This window comes from Podarcis bocagei (assembly GCF_964188305.1).
Source record: "Podarcis bocagei genome assembly, chromosome: 8".
In the NCBI taxonomy this organism is placed as follows: domain Eukaryota; kingdom Metazoa; phylum Chordata; class Lepidosauria; order Squamata; family Lacertidae; genus Podarcis; species Podarcis bocagei.
Genome location: NC_138133.1, coordinates 25,780,986 through 25,804,054, shown reverse-complemented (window position 1 = coordinate 25,804,054; position 23,069 = coordinate 25,780,986). Strand labels below are relative to the sequence as shown.

General features: G+C 48.7%; 1 protein-coding gene and 1 long non-coding RNA gene across 2 annotated transcripts; one reads left to right on the top strand and one right to left on the bottom strand.

Annotated features, from left to right (window-relative positions):
- Positions 1–79: 79 nt before the first annotated feature.
- Positions 80–20,550, bottom strand: BPHL (biphenyl hydrolase like). Its single transcript, XM_081206602.1, has 7 exons — positions 20,391–20,550; positions 18,309–18,412; positions 16,056–16,222; positions 6,792–6,945; positions 4,621–4,752; positions 1,515–1,638; positions 80–466 (listed from the first exon to the last, which is right to left on the bottom strand). The coding sequence occupies exons 1-7, from the start codon at positions 20,504–20,506 to the stop codon at positions 379–381; spliced, it is 885 nt and encodes a 294-aa protein (XP_081062728.1). The 5' UTR covers positions 20,507–20,550; the 3' UTR covers positions 80–378.
- LOC308594060 lies at positions 9,082–15,955 on the top strand. Its single transcript, XR_014011278.1, has 2 exons — positions 9,082–9,196; positions 15,747–15,955. It is a non-coding gene; the product is annotated as an uncharacterized lncRNA (long non-coding RNA).
- Positions 20,551–23,069: the final 2,519 nt, after the last annotated feature.

The following is a 23,069-nucleotide window of genomic DNA, read 5'->3' as shown; positions in this document are numbered from 1 at the left end:
AGATAATATTGTACATCTATTAAAACTAATGTACTTTCCTAATGTTCCTTTTAAAGTTGCTAAGAAACACGAGCAGTCCTTAATAGCCAAACGGCAGATTTTAATGCTCATTTAAGTATAAAACCCCGAAAGGTTAAGATACAGCCAAACTGTTGACATGAGAAGCATGTTACAATTTTGGTGCAATAACAGGAAGAAATTTGATTCCCTTTCTCTCCCCCATACCAGATGAAGCTGATTAAAATGGACTTAGCGTCCTGTCCACCCCATGAGTAGGAACAGCAAAGAAACTGCTGCTTATCAATTATTATTTATTAAATTTCTATACTGCTCTATACCCATAGATCTCAGAGTGGTTCAGTAACAACCGGCAACATTTCATAGAATAAATTTTTCCACCACTCTGTTAAATTCGTCTGCAAAGCGTAGGTGCAAATTATGTTTTCCTTCCGGCATCAAATGCAACCTGAAACAAAAAACAAAACAAAACACAAAACTGGATAAATTCTAGGTTAACAGGAAACACTGCAAGCATTTATTACTTAACCCTACACTCTGCCCAAGTGCATGCAAGAAGCCAGCTTGCTAGAAAGATTTTTATTTTCATATTTGGAATTGATATCTCAAAGCATCTGTGCCATAATTGATGGACATTAATGGAGGTGTCCGACTTTGATCATGCTACAGTTATTTCCCGGTCCATGCTCATCTTTTTCAAATGGATATATCTTTTTTAAAAAGTCTTTATGAAAAGAAGCAACATAATCTGCAGGACATGACTGCAGAGGAGTCATGTCATACCAAAGTGTTGTGAGCTGCTGTGGCCATTTCAACATTCGAAGCAAGCACTGAGTTGGCAGCCTTATGTGCCTGTCTGACGTGGGCAAATTCGTAAACAAGTTTCAGTGAAACTTAAGCTCACAGTCTTTGTTGTTTTGCTATCTCTACAAAATTACTGGATTTTTAAAAAATGATCCCTTAAGGATTGTTTTAGCAAGGTGGTTAGCTTGAACTATGACAACATCACTGCGCTATTCATTGCAGAGCGTTCAAGACAGCTATTTTGTAGCTGCTACAGTATAGATTGCCTCCATTGTACCATGTTCCATTAAAGACTTGCAGCATTTAGAGTTTAGAAACTGTTGCTAACAGTTTCTAACTTCCTAATGCCGGTGTCTAATTTTGGAAGCAGGTCCTTGAGCTTTCATCTCAAGTTACTGACCCCAGACGCTTTGCTGAATTGCGGAAAATTGCGAAATGAATTTTGTGCTGGTTCAAGTTGCTCTTTCTACTTGCGTTCAGAAATTGCATCTACTGGGCACAAATCTTTCCTATGAGATGGATCTGTCTGCTTGTGAGTATTTCTACAATATCATGGCTGGAAGCATTCTTTCGAATGATTGTAGAAGCCTGCAAAGTAGTTTGTTCTGAGCAACTGGAGAAGCTTTTTAATCTGTTCACATAATTTTTAGCTTTAGTTTCTCCTGCCCACCTCCCCCAAAAAACAGACTTACTGTGAACCCTTGATATGCTTGTGAAGATATTCAGGGTGAAAGCGTGGAACCAATGGATCTTTCTCTCCGTGGATTATTAATGTTGGGCAGTGAATATGAGGCAGCAAAGACTGACAGATACTGCCTGGGGGTGGGAAGTGGAAAAAAAGGTCAAGATAATTTCCTTATTTATTTACTTTGAAATGGTAATATGCTTCACTGGGGAAATGTGATGCTAACACCACCTACTTCCTCTTGCAAAGGATGTGAAATAACGTAGTTGATTCTTCTGGCTGCAAAAAAAAAGATTTAGTAGCAACTGGATCAGTAACAGGAATTACCACAATGGGAGCAATTCCTTGAGTGCCAGTCTCTCTGATTCAGACAAAATTGCCAGGGTTTTCTTCCCCCTTCTCTCAGCATTTAGTTCTGAATTCTTAGACAACCTGTTCAAGCATGTACTGATATTTGTACTTAAAAATATGTGTCAGAATTTTATTCTGCTTTTGTGGGCAGTTTGCTTCAGTTTCCTTTTATCCCCCATCACAAGTGTCGGCACTTATAAATCTTGAGTTAAATATGTCGACTCAGCTAATGCAGGCAAGATTCTGCACACACAAAATAAATTAGGTTCCAAATAACCCAATTTACTGAGTTATGTGAACTATACGCCAGCCTGGTACCATAGAAAGAAAGGACAACATTACAAGAGTTTAAAAGATGTCCTGGCAAGGCCTTGGAACACTGAGAAAGTGTCATCAGGAAATAAAACAGTGGCTAATAATCTGAGTAGCCCTAATCTCCTGATCTGCACTGCTGGGGTGGGTGTGTTAGGCTATGGTGAAGGTGCAAATCTGTTAGTGGGGTGGGTGTGGGTCTTAATGGAAAGCATTAAGTGGTAGCCAGCAGAAAGGCCAGAAATGGTGTCAGATTTGCAGATTCCCCAAAGGAACCAATTCTCACACCCTTTGGCTAGGCCAGCCTGGAACTGGTGCAGCAAAATTTTTATTTCCACCTCTTCTGTCCTGGTTGTCAGAACCTGAGATGCGGTGGCTGATATGCCACTCTGCTTCTCCCCAGCTGGGACTGGGATAGTAGTAATGCAGCTCTAGGTCTACGCAGAAGTCAGTCTCACTGAGATCATTGGGGCCTGCTCCCAGGATATGTGGGTAGGAGATTGTAGCCGGAGTTGCTTTGCCCAGCCTTGCTGCCCATTCTATGCCTTCCAAGTGATTTGACCGCTTTGTCCTTGATGTAGTGAACAGCCATTAGCATTCAGAAAGTTTTTTTTATTAAAAAAGGTCTGTTTTTTAAAAAAGCTCCTCAAAATTAGTCTCGAACGATTATTGCTTTTTTTAACTAAGACTGGCAATGATTGACTTAAGCAGACAAGTGTAAGTAGGGAATGTTAATTTTTTTCTGAAAGGTGGAGTAGAAAAGCAGAAATACCTTGTGTGCAATTAGGCAGTGCGTCATTTCCCCTGCGAAACGTTCCAACAGGCTTGCTTACTTAAAAAAGCAGAACCACGAGCAAAATGTACGGATCTGGCTAGCATGACGGTTATTTCAAGGTTGCAGAACTGTTCAAATGGCAGTTCCTCATTTGCAGGTGGATTGCCAATCCAAATCTAAACACACACACACACACAATTCCTACTCTCAGCAGCTCAGAAGCTTCTTTCCCCTTGCAGGTAGCATGGTGCTTTTCCAACCACTGCCACCAGTAAAAAACAAACTTCATATGACAAGGAAGGTAAAATGACAGCTGGAGAAACGGTCTGCACTCGAAATGTTTATCCCATGGCAGCCCTGTGTCAAAAGGTAAAAGGTAAAGGACCCCTGGATGGTTATGTCTGGTCAAAGGAGACTCTGGGGTGCGGTGCTCATCTCGCTTTCAGGCCGAGGGAGCCGGCGTTTGTCCACAAGCAACTTTCCGGGTCATGTGGCCAGCAGGACTAAACCGCTTCTGGTGCAATGGAACACCATGACGGAAGCCAGAGCACACAGAAATGCCGTTTACCTTCCCGTACCTATTTATCTACTTGCACTGGTGTGCTTTCGAACTGCTCGGTTGGAGGAGCTGGGACAGAGCAACGGGAGCTCACCCCATCATGGGGATTTGAACCGCCGACCTTCCAATCGGCAAGCCCAAGAGGCTCAGTGGTTTAGACCACAGCGCCACCCACATCCCAAAGGAACACAGAATTGCGAGGGGAAGTTCATTCATAGCTGCTAAAGGGAGAGCCTCAGCTCCGATCTAAATAATCACTTGGTCGAACACGGCTATAATCTATGGGAGGAGTTCAGTGCCTGCTGAGGTGAATCAGTGCAAACATTTCAGCTCTGACCAGGGACACGGACTTATAAAAAATATGGGGGGGGGGGCGGGAAAGCTCATGAATAATAAATAAGCTCATGAATATGCAAATAAAGTGGCTCCGGCCCTAAATAGGGCAAGCCACGCCCCCCCAGCCAGCCGATTGGCTGGCTGGGAGGTGTGGCCAGTCGGGATTCCCCTGTTCTCGTGGGGGCTGAAACCGCCAGGAGGAAGGAAATTCCCCCCGGCAGTGCCTTGGCAGTGGCGGTGGTGCTGCGAAGCAGCGAGGCAGGAGCCCCCGCCCCCGGCGCCCGAGATTATTGGGGGGGCTGAGCCCCCCCAAAAAATTTTTTGAGGGGGCTCGAGCCCCCTCAAGCCCCATGGAGTCGGCGCCTATGGCTCTGACAGGACATTCTGCCCACCCCTCAGTGCCGCTCTGGGTTTTTTCCTGATCCTGCAAGCCAATTTGGGAAGTGGGATCATGAGGGAAGAGAAGTCAAGCCTCCATTGTGCTAATGGAAGTCCTTGTGTAGGCTTCCGCTAATGGAAGGAATTAGTTAAATCTGACCCATTGTAATATTCCAGTTATTTTTAAATGATTGCATTTGTATCCCACGTTTTCCCTCCAATCACACAAAGTCAGCATTAATTTTTAAATGCTGGCAGACTCCTGGGAAGAAAGTTTGTGGGTAAAGATGATTCTGAGATACAGCGATGGACAATAGTGAACTGAAATGCAACAAAACAGGGCGGAGACCTAAAGCTGATCATTGCCGGCCTCTATCTCTTTTTAGCTGCAGGATTTCTTACCATTTGGCTTTTGTGCAAACTGGGAGATTCCATCCACCCAGGCTGCGCAGGTTTTGCTAAAGTAATCGTGGCCATACATTTCTTCCATTGGCTGCCTAGCTCTTTCACTCCATTTTGAAACATCACGGATAGCTGCGGACAAGGGAATGAAATGTGTATATTAAAAGAAGTATCAAAATCCTGTCTTCTTATGAGGGAGCGGAGAACCTTTTCCAGCCCACAGGCCTCAATCCCCTTCCATGGCTAACTTTTCAGAGCTTCGTGCCAGCAGTGGGCAGGGTCAATGCAAATTGATTCACACAATTAAACATGAATCCAGCTCTATTCTAGTATTTTGAGAGAGAGAGAACTTCTACCCACTTTCTCCAGATAATTTTAATACATCTTTATTATGCCCCCATTACTCATCTTTTTTCTAGGCTAAAAGGCACCAAACATCATAACCTTTTCCCATAATGGACTGGATTTAGCCCCACTCCTAATCATTTTGACTGCACTTTTTCCAACTCTACTGTATCCTATCTTCACTTCAGTAACTAGAACTGTACACAGTATTCCAAGGCTGTCTGCACCATAAATGGGTATAAAGGCATTGGTAATTGCATTTTCAATCTCTTTTGCGAACTAGAATTTTGCCATTTCCATAGCACTTAGGATCAGCATTTAAATTGAGCTTTCCCTCACATCCTTCAATCCCTTTCTTGCTCAGTAACTGTTAGCTGGGGCCCCACCAGTGTATAATGTTGGGTTGGTAAAAATCCAGACATAAATAGTTGTTGAGATTTTGGGGGGCATTCACCCAATAGCCCCCATGCTGTCTGCTGCTGCCAAGCCCAAACCACTCGTTTGGTCAGCCTGAATCAGAGCCACCTGTGCACCCCAAATTTTTATTTTTAATTTTTTAAAATCCCAGACATTTGCTTTAAAACGTAAATTTCCCTCCAGGTGGCCATGTACACCCCCCAATAGAGGACATGTCCTGGAATTTCTGGACGTATAGCAACCCCAGTATAATGTGAAGTTAGGATATTTTGTTCCACAGTACAGTGGTGCCTCGCAAGATGAAATTCGTTCCGTGAGTCTCTTCGTCTAGCGGTTTTTTCGTCTTGCAAAGCAACCCTATTAGCGGCTTAGCGGCTAAAAGGCTATTAGCGGCTTAGAAAAAGGGGGGGAGCGGGAAAAAACCGGAACACTCGCAAGACGTTTTCGTCTTGCAAAGCAAGCCCATAGGGAAAATCGTCTTGCGAAGCAGCTCAAAAACGGAAAACCCTTTCGTCTAGCAGGTTTTCCGTCTTGCGAGGCATTCGTCTTGCGGGGCACCACTGTACTTCACTTGATCCTTACTCTGAGCTGCACTTGGCATTTTGTCATCCATTCATCCATTTTGGATAAATACAGTTCAAGCTCTTTGCAATCCTTTTTTTTGTCTTTACTACCCTGAATAATTGGATGTCATTAGCATATTGGCGGCCTCACTGCTCAGCTTGGTCGTTTATGAATAAACTAAAAGCACCAGCAACAATACAGCAGTATGCTAAGATCTCATCTCACTGCTAGAAGCTCTCACATTTAAGTTTTTACAAAGTTTTTTTTTTCATGTAGCAGCAAAATGTGCAAATGTTTAGTTTTAAATTGAATTCTTTTTCTGCAGGGTTGTTAATTATTGTAGCTACCTGCCCCGCCCCCCTCATTTCTCTTCAAGAGCAATTCAACTGTTCCTTTAAAAAAAATATTCTTTTTTCTTTTTGTAACCACAATCCATGATACTTGATTCAAAAAGGCTTTTAATTCTATTTGCTGCTTATTCAACTGGTGCAAAACAATATTTTTCTGATTTATCGTTAACTATTTAATGGGAAAACAGCAAGTATTGTAGGGAGCTGAAAAGGTGGATAATCCATTTTCTCCTCACATATATTATGAGTACAGTGGGAAAAGATTTTCTTATAATAGACCATTATAATATTTTCATTGTAATGCATTTTTATTACATTGGAGCATTAAGTTTCACATCTAGTAACCAAGCTTCCTTTATGTCAGCTACGAATATAGCTGAATTGTGAATTCTTCGAGCTTACATTACGTCAATTTTTGAAATGTTTATGGTGGTTTAGAAAAGAAAATTAAAGAAAAACTTCAACGTACCCTTTCTACATTCATCTGATACATACCATTGTAAAGTTTCACATCCTCCTCTGAAACGCTGGCATTGGCTCCCCAAACCACCATTTTGTGGATAAGATTTGGATTCTTTGCCGCAGCAATGAGTGCTGTTATTCCACCGTCGCTCCATCCCAGCAAGGAGAACTTCTTAAACTTCAGTGCCTTGTTTAGTACAGGGAAACAGACTGGAAATAACTGGTTTTTACAGCTGAATGGCTTTACCTGAAGACACAAGTCTCTTCAGAAGCAACCCTTCCCCACCGAAATCAAGGGAATTTACAAGTGGTGGGAGTTTGGCTATGTTGCACCTACTAAATTTCACCTATGGTACTGGAGGCTTGCTAGATCAGGGGTTGCTACCTTGTGGCCCTTCAGCTGTTGATGGTCTTGAGCACCCACCAGCTCAGCCAGAATGGCCAATGGTCAGGAAAGATGGGAGTTGTAGTCCAGCAATATCTGGAGGGTCACAGATTAGCCACTCCCATACTGTATCCTGACAACCTACAAGAAGGGTAGGCAGCTCCCTTCTTCCAGATCATCTAAAGCAGTGGTTCCCAAACTTGAGTCTCCAGATGTTTTCGGGCTACAATGCCTATCATCCCTGACTGCTGGTCCTGCTAGATAAGGATGATGGGAGCGGTAGACGTGTCCTAAGGTGAAAGACTTCTGGGAAAAGATTTATAATGAGTTGAAAAAAATGTTGAAAAATACATTTTTTAAGAAACTAGAAGCCTTTCTACTTGGAATAATAGGATTGAAACTGCCCAGAAAAGATGTTAGACTGTTTTTGTATGCCACTACAGCGGCAAGACTTTTATTAGCCAAAAATTGGAAATCACAAGAGATACCAACAATAGAAGAATGGCAGATGAAGATGTTAGGCTTTTTGGAGCTGGCCAACCTGACTGGAAGAATCCGCGACCAGAATGAAGAGGAGATACATGAGGATAAGAAGAAATTTAAAGAATATTTAGCTAAATATTGTAATATAAGATAAATAGAAAATTCTTGGAAGTAATAAATAGGCTTGGGGTAGAATAAGAATTTGTGGTAGTAAATATTAATGATTAGAATATTAATAAAAGAGAATCAGATAGTAAATGAAAGTTAATTTTATTAGAAATATGATTTGGGAGAGCTGTTACACAGGTGATACAATGAAATTCAGCTAGAGGGGATATGAGGAAGTCAGTTATCAATGTAACAAGAATTAGATTTGAAGAAACAAATTTCCTTTGTGTTTAGTTTATTGTGTTGTGTTAGTTTATGTGTTTTTTTGTTTTTGTCATATATGTGGAGAATCAATTAAAAAAATTGGGGGGCGGGAAGGATGATGGGAGCTGTAGTCCAAAAACAGCTGGAGAGCCAAATTTGGGAAACCGTGATCTAAAGGAATACCCAAACCTTTGTAAAATTAAAATAGAGTAGGGATGACAGCCATCCCCTTGTGCTTTGAGTGAGAGTAGCCCATACATCTTGCCTCATAGGGTGCCAATCCTGCTAGATGCTTCTGCGAAGCACAGAGAGGCCTGCCACTTCAGTCATGATGGTTGGTGCCAAGCCATGATGGTAGGTGTGTATGAAGGCTACTAGAACATCCTCTGAGGGTTCGTTGCCACATGCTAGGGCAAGAACCATGCTCATTCTGGAGGTGGAGGGGAGATTAATTGGGTCACAAGATTGTAGGGCTAACATTACTTGCCTTAACCATTCAGGCCAACCCATTTGGTCCTCATTTTCTCTCTTCTCAATCCTCTTTGTGTTTCTCCAGGCGTTTTTCTCCAGAAGTAAGACTGGCTGTTAAGAGCTATGAGAGAAAAAGATTCGGCACCCTCTACCATGTACCGTCTTTTTCACTCTATAGGACGCACTTTTCCCCCTCCAAAAATTAAGGGGAAATGTGTGTGCGTCCTATGGAGCGAATGCAGGCTCCTTGGCTTCAGCGATAGCAACGCGAAGCCTCCGAAGCGCAGAGGGAGCGTTCCCTCCGCGCTCTGGAGGCCTCGCGTTGCTTTCGCTGAAGCCTGGAGAGCGAGAGAAGTCAGTGCGCACTCTACAGGCTTCAGGGATAGCCGCCTGAAGCCTTTGGAGCACAGCGGGAACTCGCGATGCGCTCCAAAGGCTTTGGGTTCCTTTTGCTGAAGCCGGGAGCACAAGACTCTCCCGGCTTCAGCAGAGAGGGAGAGCTGTGCAGTGTCCCTTCAGCAAAGCGGGAGGAGAAATGGAAGGGGCTCCGTTTCTCCTGCCGCTTCGCTGAAGGGGTGCTGAGCAGAGAGGGGGAGATTTTTCCCCCCCTGTTCTCCCCCTCCTATGGTCCGGTGGGTCCTATAGAGCAAAAAATATGGTACCTCTTTAAGTTGTTTCCTTTAATTACATGCGAATGAATCGAAAGTTTTAGTGACATGCATTTTGGGTGCTGTCAGAGCTGCTTCAAGATCCTAGCTCACAGAGGATCACGCTAGCCAGCGGTCATTAAGTAAAAGTCTTTATTGAATTACAGTTTCCATTCTCACGCTGCTGTCTGCAACTCTACGTCTACTAGCTAGATCGGCGAGGCTCCGTCTGAGTCTCCGCCCCGTGCGCACCAACTTAATATCCTAGCCTTGCTCCACCTTTTCCTCCTGACTGTCCTCCTCTGGGTCCCTCTACCCCCCGGGGCTTCTTCCTTCCGGGATTCTTCTGACGCTGACCCGGACCCTTCTGCCTCCTTGCGCCGGGCTTTAGGACCTGGTTCCCTTTCGGGGCTGCTCGCTGCGCCGCCTTCCTCTGCATTTGAACTTGGCGCGCGCGCCCAACCTTCCACTTTCCTCTTAACCGTTTCTTCGCTCCCCGATGGAGGTGTGGCCACTCCTGACTCCTGCCCTCCCTCCTGTGGTGAGCTGCCAGCGCTTCCCCCCTGGCTCCTTTCCTCTTCCCTGCTTCCTGGCGGTGACGCTGGTCCCGATTTCCAGCTGCTCCCCCCTGAGTCTCCTGTGGCTCTATCTTCCTGGGGTGCCTCTCTAGATTCCCCCCTTGCCCTGGCCACTGGTGCTCCTTTCTGTGAATCCTCTGATTCACTGGAAAGACTGGGAGATCTCGGGTCGTCGTCATCACTCATCCTTTCCTCTGTCTCCTCCCCTTCGCTCTCTGTTTCCTCCCTTGCCCGTGCCTCTGCACCTAAACCCCTGACATCCATCCCCCCCTCGAAGCCCCCCAGTCCCCCCTCCCCTCCTTCCGGTGCTGGAGCTGGGGGCTGCTGTTGCAAAGGGACGAACGTCGGATATCGGTCGCTTCTCGTGGCAGGCCTCCATCGGAACTCTTCCGGGTCTTCCTCCCTGCTCTCGTTGACGACAGTCACCTCCTCTTCCATCTCTGTGCCGCCGTGCTCGAAACCAGGGTCGTCCCCGAAAATGTCTATGTCCGTCTCTCCCGCACTTCCTCCAGGCGGCGTTGCTCGGCCGGAACAGTCCAGCCACTTCCTGCGGAACTGCTCCTCCGGCCTATCGTCCCACCAATACGAGGGTTCTGAGACAGATCCCGAGGGTGACCCCTCCGGGGAACGGACGTCTCGTGTCGGTTCCTCGTCCGAGTCGAACCCCCTGAACGTGCTGTCCGAAAGCGTGGGCGTGAAAAGCCAGTCGTCGAAAAAGTCCGCTGGCATAGGTCTATGTGGGAAGAGGGCATGAAACTCGTCTTTGAGCAGAGGTTCGTCTAAAGCGTAGCCCGGCACCCAGCTGTTCGCACTGGCCGGGGTGCCCGCCCTGGCGAGAAAGTATTCTACTCCCTCTTCCCCCCATCTGGAGTCCAAAATCTCCGTGACTTCGTTGATGCGCTCCTCCTGTGCCACTCCCGCGTGCCCCGTTCCTTCTCTGAGCGGACTCGGCGCCGTTCCGGGTTCCTGGAACCTGTGCGGTGCCTTGTAGGGAGTGAGCACCGATCTGTGGAACACCGGATGCATTCTGGAACCCTCCGGAAGCGCCAGCCTGAAAGCCACCGGGTTGACCTGCTCTTCGACTTGGTAGGGCCCCAGTTGTTTATGCCCTAGTTTCTTCTTGGCCAACGACCTGGCCGGCACTGCGTGGGCTGCTAACCAGACCCAGTCTCCCACGTGGAGCTCTTCGCCAACCCTTCTGTGTTTGTCCGCTTGTACCTTGTATGCGTGTTTAGCCAGCTCCAGGTGGCGCCGCAGCTGATCGTGGACTTCCTGCAGCTCCGACGCGAACGCATCTGCTGACTGCGGCTCCCCTTCTCCCCTGCATTCCAGTCCCGGGAAGGTTCTAGGGTGCCGCCCGTTGTTGGCGAAGAACGGCGTGACGCCCGTGGATACGTGCTTCGTGTTGTTGTAGGCAAACTCTGCAAGCGGCAGGTAATCCACCCACGTCGCAGGCTGTTGGTTCGCATAACATCTCAGGTACTGCTGCATGATGGCATTGGCTCGCTCCGCTTGCCCGTTGGTCTGCGGGTGTCTCGCCGACGCCAGATTGATCTTGACGTTTAGGAAGCCCATCAGCTTCTGCCAGAAGTTCGAGATGAACTGCCGCCCGCGGTCGGACAGAATAGACCGTGGCAGACCGTGAACCTTGAACACGTGGTCTATGAACAGTTTGGCGGTTTGCTCTGCCGTGGCCACCTTAGCACACGGAATGAAATGCGCCATCTTGGAGAACAGGTCCACCACCACCAACACTGCCGTCTTGCCCCTTGAGCTGGGCAGATCCGTGACAAAGTCCAGAGCCACCCTTTCCCAAGGTTCGACCGGAGTTTGCAGCGGCTCCAACAGTCCAGCCGGCGGTTTGTGCACCGTCTTTGCCCTCTGGCAAGTGTCACACCTCGCCACGTAGTCTGCGACCTCCCCTCTCATTCCAGGCCACCAGAAATCCCTGGCTACTAATTCCACCGTCTTCTCCTTGCCAAAGTGCCCGGCCGTGGGTGCGTCGTGCAGCTGCTGAAGCACCTTGGCTCGAAGTTCGTCACCCGGCACGTAGATGGCCCCTTTACGGATGAGCAATCCATCTCGTAGCTGGAAACCGTCGGCCGCTGCCTTGCCCCCTCGCACCTCTGCCATCTTCGTTTGTGCGAAGGAGTCCCCCTGCAACGCTCGCCGCACCGCCTCTAGGTCCACGGTCGCCGCGGCGCACGCCCACACTGTCGGTGCAAAGATGTGCATGGCGGCCGCTGGTGTTGCGTCCTCCAGATACTGTGGCTTACGGGAGAGAGCGTCCGCCATGATGTTGGTGTCCCCCGGGACATACTCTATTCGGAAGTCGAAGTCCGCAAAGAACTCAGCCCAACGTATCTGCCTCTGGTTCAGGAACTGTGCCGTGCGCCAGTGTTCCAGATTCTTGTGGTCCGTGCAAACCTGCACCGTGTGCTTGGCGCCGATCAGGAAGTGCCTCCATGCTTTGAATGCTGCATGAATGGCCAGCAACTCCCTGTCCCATATGGTGTAGTTCTGCTCGGACTTGCTGAGCTTCCTGGAGTAAAACGCTCCCGGCCGCCACACGCCCTGCTGGTCCTTCTGCAGCAGGACCGCCCCCACTGCTCTGTCCGAAGCGTCTGTCTCCACCCTCATCGGCCTGCTGGGGTTGACATGAAGCAGCTGCTCTTCCGACGCGAAGAGACGCTTGAGGGCCTGAAAGGACTGCTCCGCCTGCTCCGTCCAGATGAACTTCTTCTTCTTGGAGCTAAGGGTGTCAGTGATGGCCGCCGTCTGCATCGCGAAGCCCTTGATAAACTTGCGATAGAAGTTCGCAAAGCCGACAAACCGTTGGACCTCCTTCCGGTTGCGTGGGCTCTTCCAATCCAACACTGCTCGAACCTTGGCGCTGTCCATGGCGAGCCCCTTGTCAGACAGCTTGTAGCCCAGAAAATCCACCTCCGGCACGTCAAATTGGCACTTCTCCAGCTTGGCGTAGAGCCTGTGTTGCTTTAGCCTGCCCAGCACTTCCTTGACGTGCTTGTCATGTTCTTGTTGCGACTCCGAAAAGATCAGGATGTCATCCAAGAAACAGACGCACGTCTTGTAGAGAAGTCCCGCCAACACGTGATGCATAAATGCTTGAAAAACGTGAGCGCCATTTTGCAGTCCAAAAGGCATAACTCTGTATTCGTAGGTACCCAGTGGCGTGAACATGGCTGTCTTCCACTCATCACCCTCCCGCATGCGAATGAGGTTGTACGCCCCCCGCAGGTCCAACTTGGTGAACACCTTTCCCTTCCGTACCTTCGCCAGGAGGTCGTCGATGCGGGGCATGGGGAAGTCCGACGGCTTGGTCACACTGTTCAAAATCCTGTAATCCACTACGAGTCTTTTTTGGGGTGTGTCTCGCTTCTTAACAAAGAATACAGGACTGCCCCCCGCTGCCTTAGACTCTCGGATGAAACCGCGCTCCAAATTATGATCGATGAAGTCTTTGAGTTCCTGCAGTTCGTCCTCAGACATGGAATACAGCTTCCCTTTAGGCAGCGCCGCCCCCGGCAGCAGGTCAATTTTGCAGTCATATGGTCTGTGAGGGGGTAGCCTGTCCGCCTCCTTCTCGCAGAAAACTTCCAGAAATTCTGCGTACTTGTGGGGAATCGCTTGCAGCGTGCCTAGCAGCAGCTGTGACTCCTCTTCCTCTCCTTCCTGCCTGGGTACGATGCAGTGTTCAGCACAAAAGGAAGAGCCGAAGACCAGCTGCCTCTGGAACCAAGCCATCGTTGGGCTGTGCTTGTCCAGCCAACTCATGCCCAATACAATGGGCGTGTCAGACAGTTGAGTGACGTTGAAGCTGATGACTTCCCTGTGATTTCCAAGTCGCATCACCATTGGTGACGTCTGCTTCACCACTTGCCCCCCTAGCAGCTCCCTGCCATCCACAGTGACAACCTGCAGGGGCAGTGTGGCCGGCAGCAACTGCCCAGCGTGCCTGTCGACAAATTCCTGCCCTATAAAGTCCGCGTTGCTGCCGGAGTCGATGGTGATTGGCACGTCCATGGTGATTCCATTGGGCAGCTGGAGAGATGCTGTGAGCCGCACTACTGGTTTGGGCGGGAGGGGGTTCACTGGCTGTAAAATCTCTGGGGACTGCGTCACTAACACGTCTGGCTGGGCCCCAGTGCCTCTTCCTCCAGCCAGACATCGTCGTTTCCCTGCTGTGGTCCTCCCTGCTGCGTTGCTGCAGTCACCATTGCTGAGGCTGCAGTAAGCTTGTGGGGCCTCTGGGGACACTCTTTCGCCATATGCCCTGGCTGCTCACAGACGTAACACTTCCTGGTCCCTCTAGGAGGCTTCGCCTTCACTGCTGCCGGTGCTAGGGCTCTGGTTGCTGACTGAGCCCTTGCACCTCCAACCTCCATAGGTTCGGCTCCTCCTCCTGGCGGAGGTGTGGATTGCGCCCGTGCTGCTTCTCTGGGAAAGAAGGAGGGGCCCCCGGCTGGTTCGCGCCCTCCACGTCCTTCGTCCTTGCTCCACGGACGTCCTTCCAGCCTCACCCCCACAGCCAGTGCCCTCTGAACGACCTCCTGGGTGGTTCGGGGTCTCTCCCCCCTCGCTATCTCATCTTTAATCGAGTTGTGCAGTCCCTCCCAAAAGAGGTCTCTTACAGGAGCCGAATCTCTGTCCCATTCCAGGGCGCTGACCAAGGCGAAAAAGCGGGCATGATACTGTCTGACGCTGGCCCTCCCTTGTCTCAGCCCATGCACCTCCTTCCGTGCAAGATCAATGTCAATACTTGATAAGAAACACCCATCCATCGCTTTAATAAAGGCATCCGCATTCTGGAGCGCCGGATCGTTATCTCTCCATAAATTGCGCAACCATGCTTTCGCCTCCCCATGCAGATGGGACATGATGAACCCCACTCTCTCCTGTTCATCTCTAAAGTCTTTATGCAACAGTTGCAGTGCGCACAGTACGTCGGCTCTAAAGTTGGGATACTGTTGCAGGTTCCCATCGAAGTGAGAGAGCAGTCCGCCTGTCCGTCTCGCCAACCCAATTCCCTCCTGCCGGGGTGTTTGCTTTGCCAGTACGTCTAACCTGACCTGGAGATCCCTGCAGGCGGCAGCTGCCTCGTCCTCTCTCTTCCTGGATGCGAGAACCTCGGCGTTCAGTTGTGCCACTGCTTTTCTGAGGTCCTCTATCTGCTGCTCAGCCGTCATGTCTCCTGCCGTTCGTGAGCTCGCTAGTGGGCGCCTGTTTCTCTCCCCTCCTCGAGGCTGCAGATGCCCACAATGTTGTGACGGAGCCTACTGTCAGAGCTGCTTCAAGATCCTAGCTCACAGAGGATCACGCTAGCCAGCGGTCATTAAGTAAAAGTCTTTATTGAATTACAGTTTCCATTCTCACGCTGCTGTCTGCAACTCTACGTCTACTAGCTAGATCGGCGAGGCTCCGTCTGAGTCTCCGCCCCGTGCGCACCAACTTAATATCCTAGCCTTGCTCCACCTTTTCCTCCTGACTGTCCTCCTCTGGGTCCCTCTACCCCCCGGGGCTTCTTCCTTCCGGGATTCTTCTGACGCTGACCCGGACCCTTCTGCCTCCTTGCGCCGGGCTTTAGGACCTGGTTCCCTTTCGGGGCTGCTCGCTGCGCCGCCTTCCTCTGCATTTGAACTTGGCGCGCGCGCCCAACCTTCCACTTTCCTCTTAACCGTTTCTTCGCTCCCCGATGGAGGTGTGGCCACTCCTGACTCCTGCCCTCCCTCCTGTGGTGAGCTGCCAGCGCTTCCCCCCTGGCTCCTTTCCTCTTCCCTGCTTCCTGGCGGTGACGCTGGTCCCGATTTCCAGCTGCTCCCCCCTGAGTCTCCTGTGGCTCTATCTTCCTGGGGTGCCTCTCTAGATTCCCCCCTTGCCCTGGCCACTGGTGCTCCTTTCTGTGAATCCTCTGATTCACTGGAAAGACTGGGAGATCTCGGGTCGTCGTCATCACTCATCCTTTCCTCTGTCTCCTCCCCTTCGCTCTCTGTTTCCTCCCTTGCCCGTGCCTCTGCACCTAAACCCCTGACAGGTGCTAATACCTTACACTTGTTTTTGTGTTTGAATAGGCTATATATATAATGGTGAGGTTTTTAAAAAAGGAATTAAGCTGAATAGTCTTTGAAAGGAATAGGTTGCTAAAGCAAAAAGGAGACAGAGGTGTCCTGCAACAGAGATATCCTGCTACTAAACAGTTAATCATTTTCATAAAGTTTCTGAGCCACAAACTCCGAGGCCCAAGTTTTGCTTGCTGTGTTTACTCCCACAACTAACATTCTAAAACCCCAGGGAAGGAACACTTCAGTTCTCCAAAGGGTGTTCCTTAGAAGGACAAATTTACCTGCATCAAGTCCACAGCATCTTTTGCATCTCTTTCAAAAAAATCTTCAGGGAAATCTCGAAGTGGGGGGATTGACTTTCCATACCCGCGAGGATCCCAGGCTACAAGTGTGAACTGCTGCTTGTTCATAGACTTCAGCTGTGGTCCAAAATCGGTCTGGCCACTCCCTACAAAAAATAGGTGAAATAATTGCACCAAAACAGACAATCGCTATGCCCAGGGCTGTTTTCAGCCGGAACTCAGTCCTAGCACCGCTGAAGTGGACGCCATTGCCATTATAAGAGAACAACAGTGAGTTCTGGCACCTCTTTTTCTAGAAAAAAAGCACTGGTATGCACATTTTAAGTTTAAAAGGAAACTCTGCCTTATGGGTACCACCCAATAAACCAACTTTGTGTCTTTATTTCTCTGCTCAAGGAGTTACAGATCTGACATAATATCCTACAGCTACTGACCACAGTCACAGATACTCTCCTACAATGATGAGCAACTGGAAATTAAGCCCCAACAGCTATATTTACAGTGGTACCTCTGGTTACAAACTTAATTCGTTCCGGAGGTCCGTTCTTAATCTGAAACCGTTCTTAACCTGAGGTACCACTTTAGCTAATGAGGCCTCCTGCTGCCGCCGTGCCACCAGAGCGTGATTTCTGTTGACATCCTGGGGCTGTGTTTGTAACCCAAGGTACCACTGTACTTAATATCTATGCCCCATATGCTTACAATCAATGGCATGAGGACCCCTTTTGACCAGGGAAATGTCGCCCAATGCACCAGACTTGTTCTAAGAATTGTTCTTGGTTACACTGTAGTGGCTTGGTGCAAGAGAGGTCAGGACTCATTTGACAGTTGCGGAGAAGGGGGAAATTCAACAGGTGAAGCTTGCGTGATAACTCTCATCACCAAGGAAGACCACATGGTGGGATATGTGCATAAGAACATAAGAAGAGCCCAGTGGCCCATCACAGCCAACATCTTGTTCTCATATGGGAGAATCAGATGCCCATGGGATGCTCACATTGAGGACCCAAGTACAAGATCCCTCTCCCTTCCTGTGGTTCTCAGCAGAGAAGCATTAAGGTCTCTAACTGTGCAATAGATTTCACGACTAGCAACCATCAAAAGCCTTCTCTTCTATGCCTTTGTCTAGCCCTCTCTATGTTGAAATAAGAGATGAGGCAATAGCTTTTGCGGAGAATCGAAAGCAGCTTGGAATTAAGGGGTGCAGCTCCTCACCTGCACACCTGTCATCCTCTTTTTACCTTTGGCATCCTTGCAAACACCTGTTTGACCAGAAGCAAGAAAAACGTCTCTACACCCAGGCAAGCAATGCCTCTTTCCAATCCAGTTCTAGTTCTACATTCTTAAAAACTGCATATTTGGCCTAAATAGGTAAACAAACATGTAGACGTCCGTGAACACTCCTGAATTAAATAAGTGGCACAGAAGGCGCCTTATATCTTAGTAATAATAATAATAATTTATTATTTGTACCCCGCCCATCTGGCTGGGTTTCCCCAGCCACTCTGGGCAGCTTCCAACAAAGATGAAAAATACACTAAAATGTCACACATTAAAAACTTCCCTGAGCAGGGCTGCCTTCAGATGTCTTCTGAATGTCAGGTAGTTGTTTATCGCTTTGACATCTGATGGGAGGGCGTTCCACAGGGCGGGCGCCACTACCGAGAAGGCCCTCTGCCTGGTTCCCTGTAGCTTTGCTTCTCACAGAGAGGGAACCGCCAGAAGGCCCTCGGCGCTGGACCTCAGCGTCCGGGCAGAACCATGGGGGTGAAGACGCTCCTTCAGGTATACTGGACCGAGGCCGTTTAGGGCTTTAAAGGTCAGCACCAACACTTTGAATTGTGCTTGGAAACGTACTGGGAGTCTATGTAGGTCTTTCAAGACCGGTGTTATATGGTCTTGGCGGCTTAGCTACAAAATGGATTACTTCTGTATGATGGCTATGCTCAATCCCCACTGTCTGAGGCAGGATGGCTGTGAATCAAAAGTGGGGGAAGTTGTACTTGGGTCCAGCTGGTCCGGGTGACCACTGTGAGAAAAAGTTGGTGGACTGAGTTGTTCTTAGCTCCTTACAAGATTTTTTAAAAATCATTGCCACTCTAGAAGAGTGTGAGTGGTATGAGTAAGCCTGGTTCTTGTGTATATATATGTCTTATCGAGGAAAAGAACATCACCGAGAAAGACCACAAACATAAGACAAAGACCAGAGACGTAAGACAAAAAGATCCAAACCTAACATTCCAGGGAGAAGCAGGACAGCATGGCTTCCACTTCCCGTTTGCTGATAATGTAGTCGGACGCCATTCACTTCAACTTTAGCTGAGGTTACTGAAGTGCTAGAGGAAATATCAGGGCCCCCCCAACAAATAACATTTTAGCTTTATAACACCTGAATTGGAGGATCAGACTGCCCAGTCTTACTGTTAAGACTGATGCTGTTAGTGAAAGAAGGATAAAGTGCGGTTGTTTGCACTTTAGGTACGGAAGGAATTTGTTGTCCTGTGCGATAGGAGTGAAGTTGCCAAAAATTAGAAAAACAGAATTGTGCTCTGAGGCTGTTCTTTTAGCAGACTGTGAAAGATTTACTCAGTGCTTTGCCAGCTTTTGAAGGAGGATGGGCCTTCAGCTGCTGGGGAATAAACAAATGAAGCATCCTCCTGTATGGAAACACAGGGTGCTGCTACCCAGCAAAATGGTTCTGTAAGTGCAAGGATTTTTGTTTATGCAGTGGACCCCTCTCTCCTTTCTTTGTGCACCCCCCCCTGCCCCAAATCTGCTCCAAGAGGCAGGTCGGAGGAGAACTCCAGAACAGATTTAACTGCTGGGATTGTTGACTTAAAATCCGGGTACAGTGGACGCTCAGGTTGCAAACGTGATCCATGCGAGAGGCACGCTTGCAACCTGCAGCATTCGCAACCCACAACCCCCGCGTCTGCGCATGCGCGGGTCAGGATTCGGTGCTTCTGCACATGCGCAAAGCGCAATTTAGCGCTTCTGCGCAAGCGCTGAAATCTGGAAGTAACCCGTTCCGGTACTTCCGATTTCGGCGCAGTGTGCAACCCGAAATCACACAACCCAAGGTATGACTTTACTCTACAAAAGATGAGGAACAGCAGTGTGTTACTGCGACATTTGTAAACCAAATCCTTCAGCCTCATTTGATCTGAGTTTCTTCTCCCACACAGATCTCCTTACAATCCAAATTCAGAACTATCAATTACATCCCGTTGTGAAGCGAGTAATGTCACTTACTAATTGCATGCTGGTATTTTAGTTATTAAATGGGCGTATAGGTGCAGAAAAAAAGTAAAACTGAGATTTGATGCTCTTAAAGGAACGGAGCAACCATTTCGAGTTATATTAAAACATCGCTCCCAGGGTTCTGTCAGGCTCCCCTGACAGATAAATGTTGGACTCCAACTCTCCTGTTCTGGAGTCATACTTCTTTAAGGAATGGCACCCAGAATGCATAATATTCTCCTGAGCTTCCAATAAAATGCTCAACATGGCCTTGCTTCCGCCAAGTCCCTTGTTTTAGTCATTATCTGCTGTTTTAGTCAGTATCTGCCAGTCTGTTGAGTTAATGACTAACAAAGGCACAAAAAGATAATGGATCCACTAATCTAGACATTGGACTGGGGAGCGGGGAAGTGTGATACCAGCAAATATGTTTATTTGGGAAGGAAAACCGAATCGCAGGGGCAACAACTGCAATACTGCAAGCTCACAGCTCTCGTTCAGCTACTTATAGTGCATATGGTGCTTGCTTATAATCAAATCTTGGGAAGGATTCCTGTTCTTCTGCAACTGTGCTGTTTTCACATGGCACTTTCTGGATGTCCCGTGATCATGTGATAAAAGGAGCCGTGCACTGGGCGCGGCCAGGATTTATATTCGGGGGTGCAGAACCGAGCTATCTGCAAGTATTTTTTATTTATTTGTGGCTAGGAGTTATTTCTCTTTGTTTTCCGATGTATTTCTTATCAATCAAACAAACAAATATTAAATTAATATTAAATTAAATTTAAAAATAATATCGGTGTGGCGCGAGCAAATCTTTATGCAGAAAGTGTGGCCCAGAGAAAAAAAGCTTGGGAACCACCGGGCTGCGCGCTATGCTCCCTAACCTTCCACGTTAGGCACGCACGGGTCTCCTCCCCCGCCCTTCAACGTTCGGCCCACCGCCCCGTGGCCGTCGGAAGCCACCGACTGCGCGCGCGCACAATCCCTCCCCCGCCTTCCCGTCTCTAAGTCGCTGAGGCTGCAGAGCCTCCCCCGCCTCGTCTGTCCGCCCCGTCTCAACAGGGAATTTACCCGTAGGAAGCAGCCGGCGCCTGGGAGACCCGCAGCGTTGCTCCCCCCTGCGCGGAGCGGGAGAGCTGCGAGAGAAGGCGCCGCAGCAACAGCCCTCCGCTTCTCGGCCGAGCCATGGCCCTTTCTGGTTCTGCCGCGCGGTGGCTCCGCCTTCGCCTTCCCAAGGGAAGGACGGGGGAGCGAGCGGCGGATCCTCGAAGGGTTAACAGGCGCCGATTTCACAACCAAGCTGCAGGCCGGGCAGGAGAAGCAGGGCTGGCCCTATCGTTATTAGGCAGGCTGAGGCGACCCATTTGGCGTGCGGAGGGTTTTGGTTTAGTTTTGGCTTTTAATCAGACCTACAAGCTAAACAATTTCCAAAAAAATTAAAGGAAAAAAAATGGATTTTGTTATGTGCAAATGGCTCAGATACCTATTAGGTCCATAAATTACCATATAGCATATATAGCATATAGGGACGCGGGTGGAGCTGTGGGTTAAACCACAGAGCCTAAGACTTGCCAATCACAAGGTCGGCAGTTCGAATCCCCGTGACGGGGTGAGCTCCCGTGGCTCGGTCCCTGCTCCTGCCAGCCTAGCAGTTCGAAAGCACGTCAAAGTGCAAGTAGATAAATAGGTACCACTCTGGCGGGAAGGTAAACGACGTTTCCGTGCGCTGCTTTGGTTCGCCAGAAGCGGCTTAGTCATGCTGGCCACATGACCTGGAAGCTGTACGCCGGCTCCCTCGGCCGCCAATAAAGCGAGATGAGCGCCGCAACCCCAGAGTCGGTCCCTTTACCTTTAGTTCCATAAATTACCATATAGCATATATTCAACACAAAAAACACGGATAACTTGTTGTTGACAAAGGACAGCTGGACATATAAAGGGCCCCATTACTTTCAGTAGCTTAGGGCCTCATCAAACCTAAATCCGGCCCTGCTTTTAATTGTTTTGTTTATTTCCCCCGCTTATTGCTAGCAACTTTTTTTTTATCCCTTTAATTTTTTTAAATCCGATTCTTTGTTCCTGCATTGCAGGGGGTTGTACTAGATGACCTTTGCGGTGCCCCATCCCGACTATAATTCTGATTCTAATTGCAATTGAAGGCCAGGGAGGTAGTACCTCTGGTGGTGGTGGGGAAACACATCATGCTCCTTTTGGTCCCCCACCTTGCACTTCGCTCTCACGCATGGCTCCTGACATGCAAAAGCAGCCGCACCCCAGGAAGGGCTTTGACTGGCTGGCTAAACCAGGGGAGGGTAGCCAATGATGGGGCTCAAACCCTTGGTGAGATAGGGACTTCCCCTGCATGTGAAAAGAAAAGCTTGGAAAAAAAGATTAGCTAGATTCATGGGGGGGGGGGGAGAACTCATTGGGGACTGCGTCAACTAGGACAAGTTGAATGAAGCCTCAATGTTCTGGTGCAGTTTATCACAATACAGTGGTACTTCAGGTTAAGTACTTAATTCATTCTGGAGGTCCGTTCTTAACCTGAAACTGTTCTTAACCTGAAGCACCACTTTATCTAATGGGGCCTCCCGCTGCCGCCGCCGCCCCACCACCCCACGATTTCTGTACTCATCCTGAAGCAAAGTTCTTAACCTGAGGTACTATTTCTGGGTTAGCGGAGTCTGTAACCTGAAGCTTCTGTAACCTGAAGCATCTGTAACCCAAGGTACCATTGTATAGTGGTACCTCTGGATGCGAACGGGATCCGTTCTGGAGCCCCATTCGCATCCTGAGTAGAACGTAACAGGCGTCTGCGCATGCACGGGTCACGTTTTGCCACTTCTGCACATGTGCGTGATGTCATTTTGAGCGTCTGCGCATGTGCGAGCAGCGCAACCTGGAAGTAACGTGTTCCATTACTTCTGGGTCGCCGCGGAGCGTAACCTGAAAACGCTCAACTTGAAGCATATTTAACCCCAGGTATGACTGTACCAGCTACTGGCGCGCAGGTGTGAGAGGCGTGCTAGACTAGAGGACTGGTTCCCTGGCTACTGTTGGAAAGGGCATGCTCAACTTCCTGCACCTTATCCAGTGGAGCTCTTTATATTTATGTCTTCATTGCATTCCTAGCCCTCCTTTTCTCCAAGGGGCACAAGGCGATCCTTCCCACTTCCTAGCAACCCTGCGAGTAGCCCAAGCTCACTCAGTCTACTTCTTGGCTGAGTGGAAATTTGAATCTGGGTCTCCACAGCCCTGGTCTGGCACCCTAGGCTGGCCTCAACCAGAGCCAGGGCTTTTTCGGCTGTGGCCCCAATCTGGTGGAATGCTCTGTCACAAGAGACTAGGGCCCTGCGGGGCTTGACATCTTTCCACAGGGCCTGTAAAACAGAGCTGTTCCGCCAGACCTTTGGCCAAGGGACAGTCTGACCCCCTCCTTCTGTAATCCTCATAGAACTCTAGCCCAATGGTTGCCATTAATTTGATTCTGAATTGATTTGAGAATGTATTTTAATTAACTGATTGTGATTTTATGTAAACTCTGCTGTTTTTATTGTTGTTAGCCGCTCTGAGCCCAGCTTTGGCTGGGGAGAGCAGGATATAAATAATAATAATAATAATAATAATAAACTACCACACTAACTTGTTCTTACAATTTGTTAACTCTGCTAATGATGATAATAACATTTTTATACCCTGTTTTCTACAAAAATACACAGGACAGCTTTCACAAAGTCTACACAAAACAAA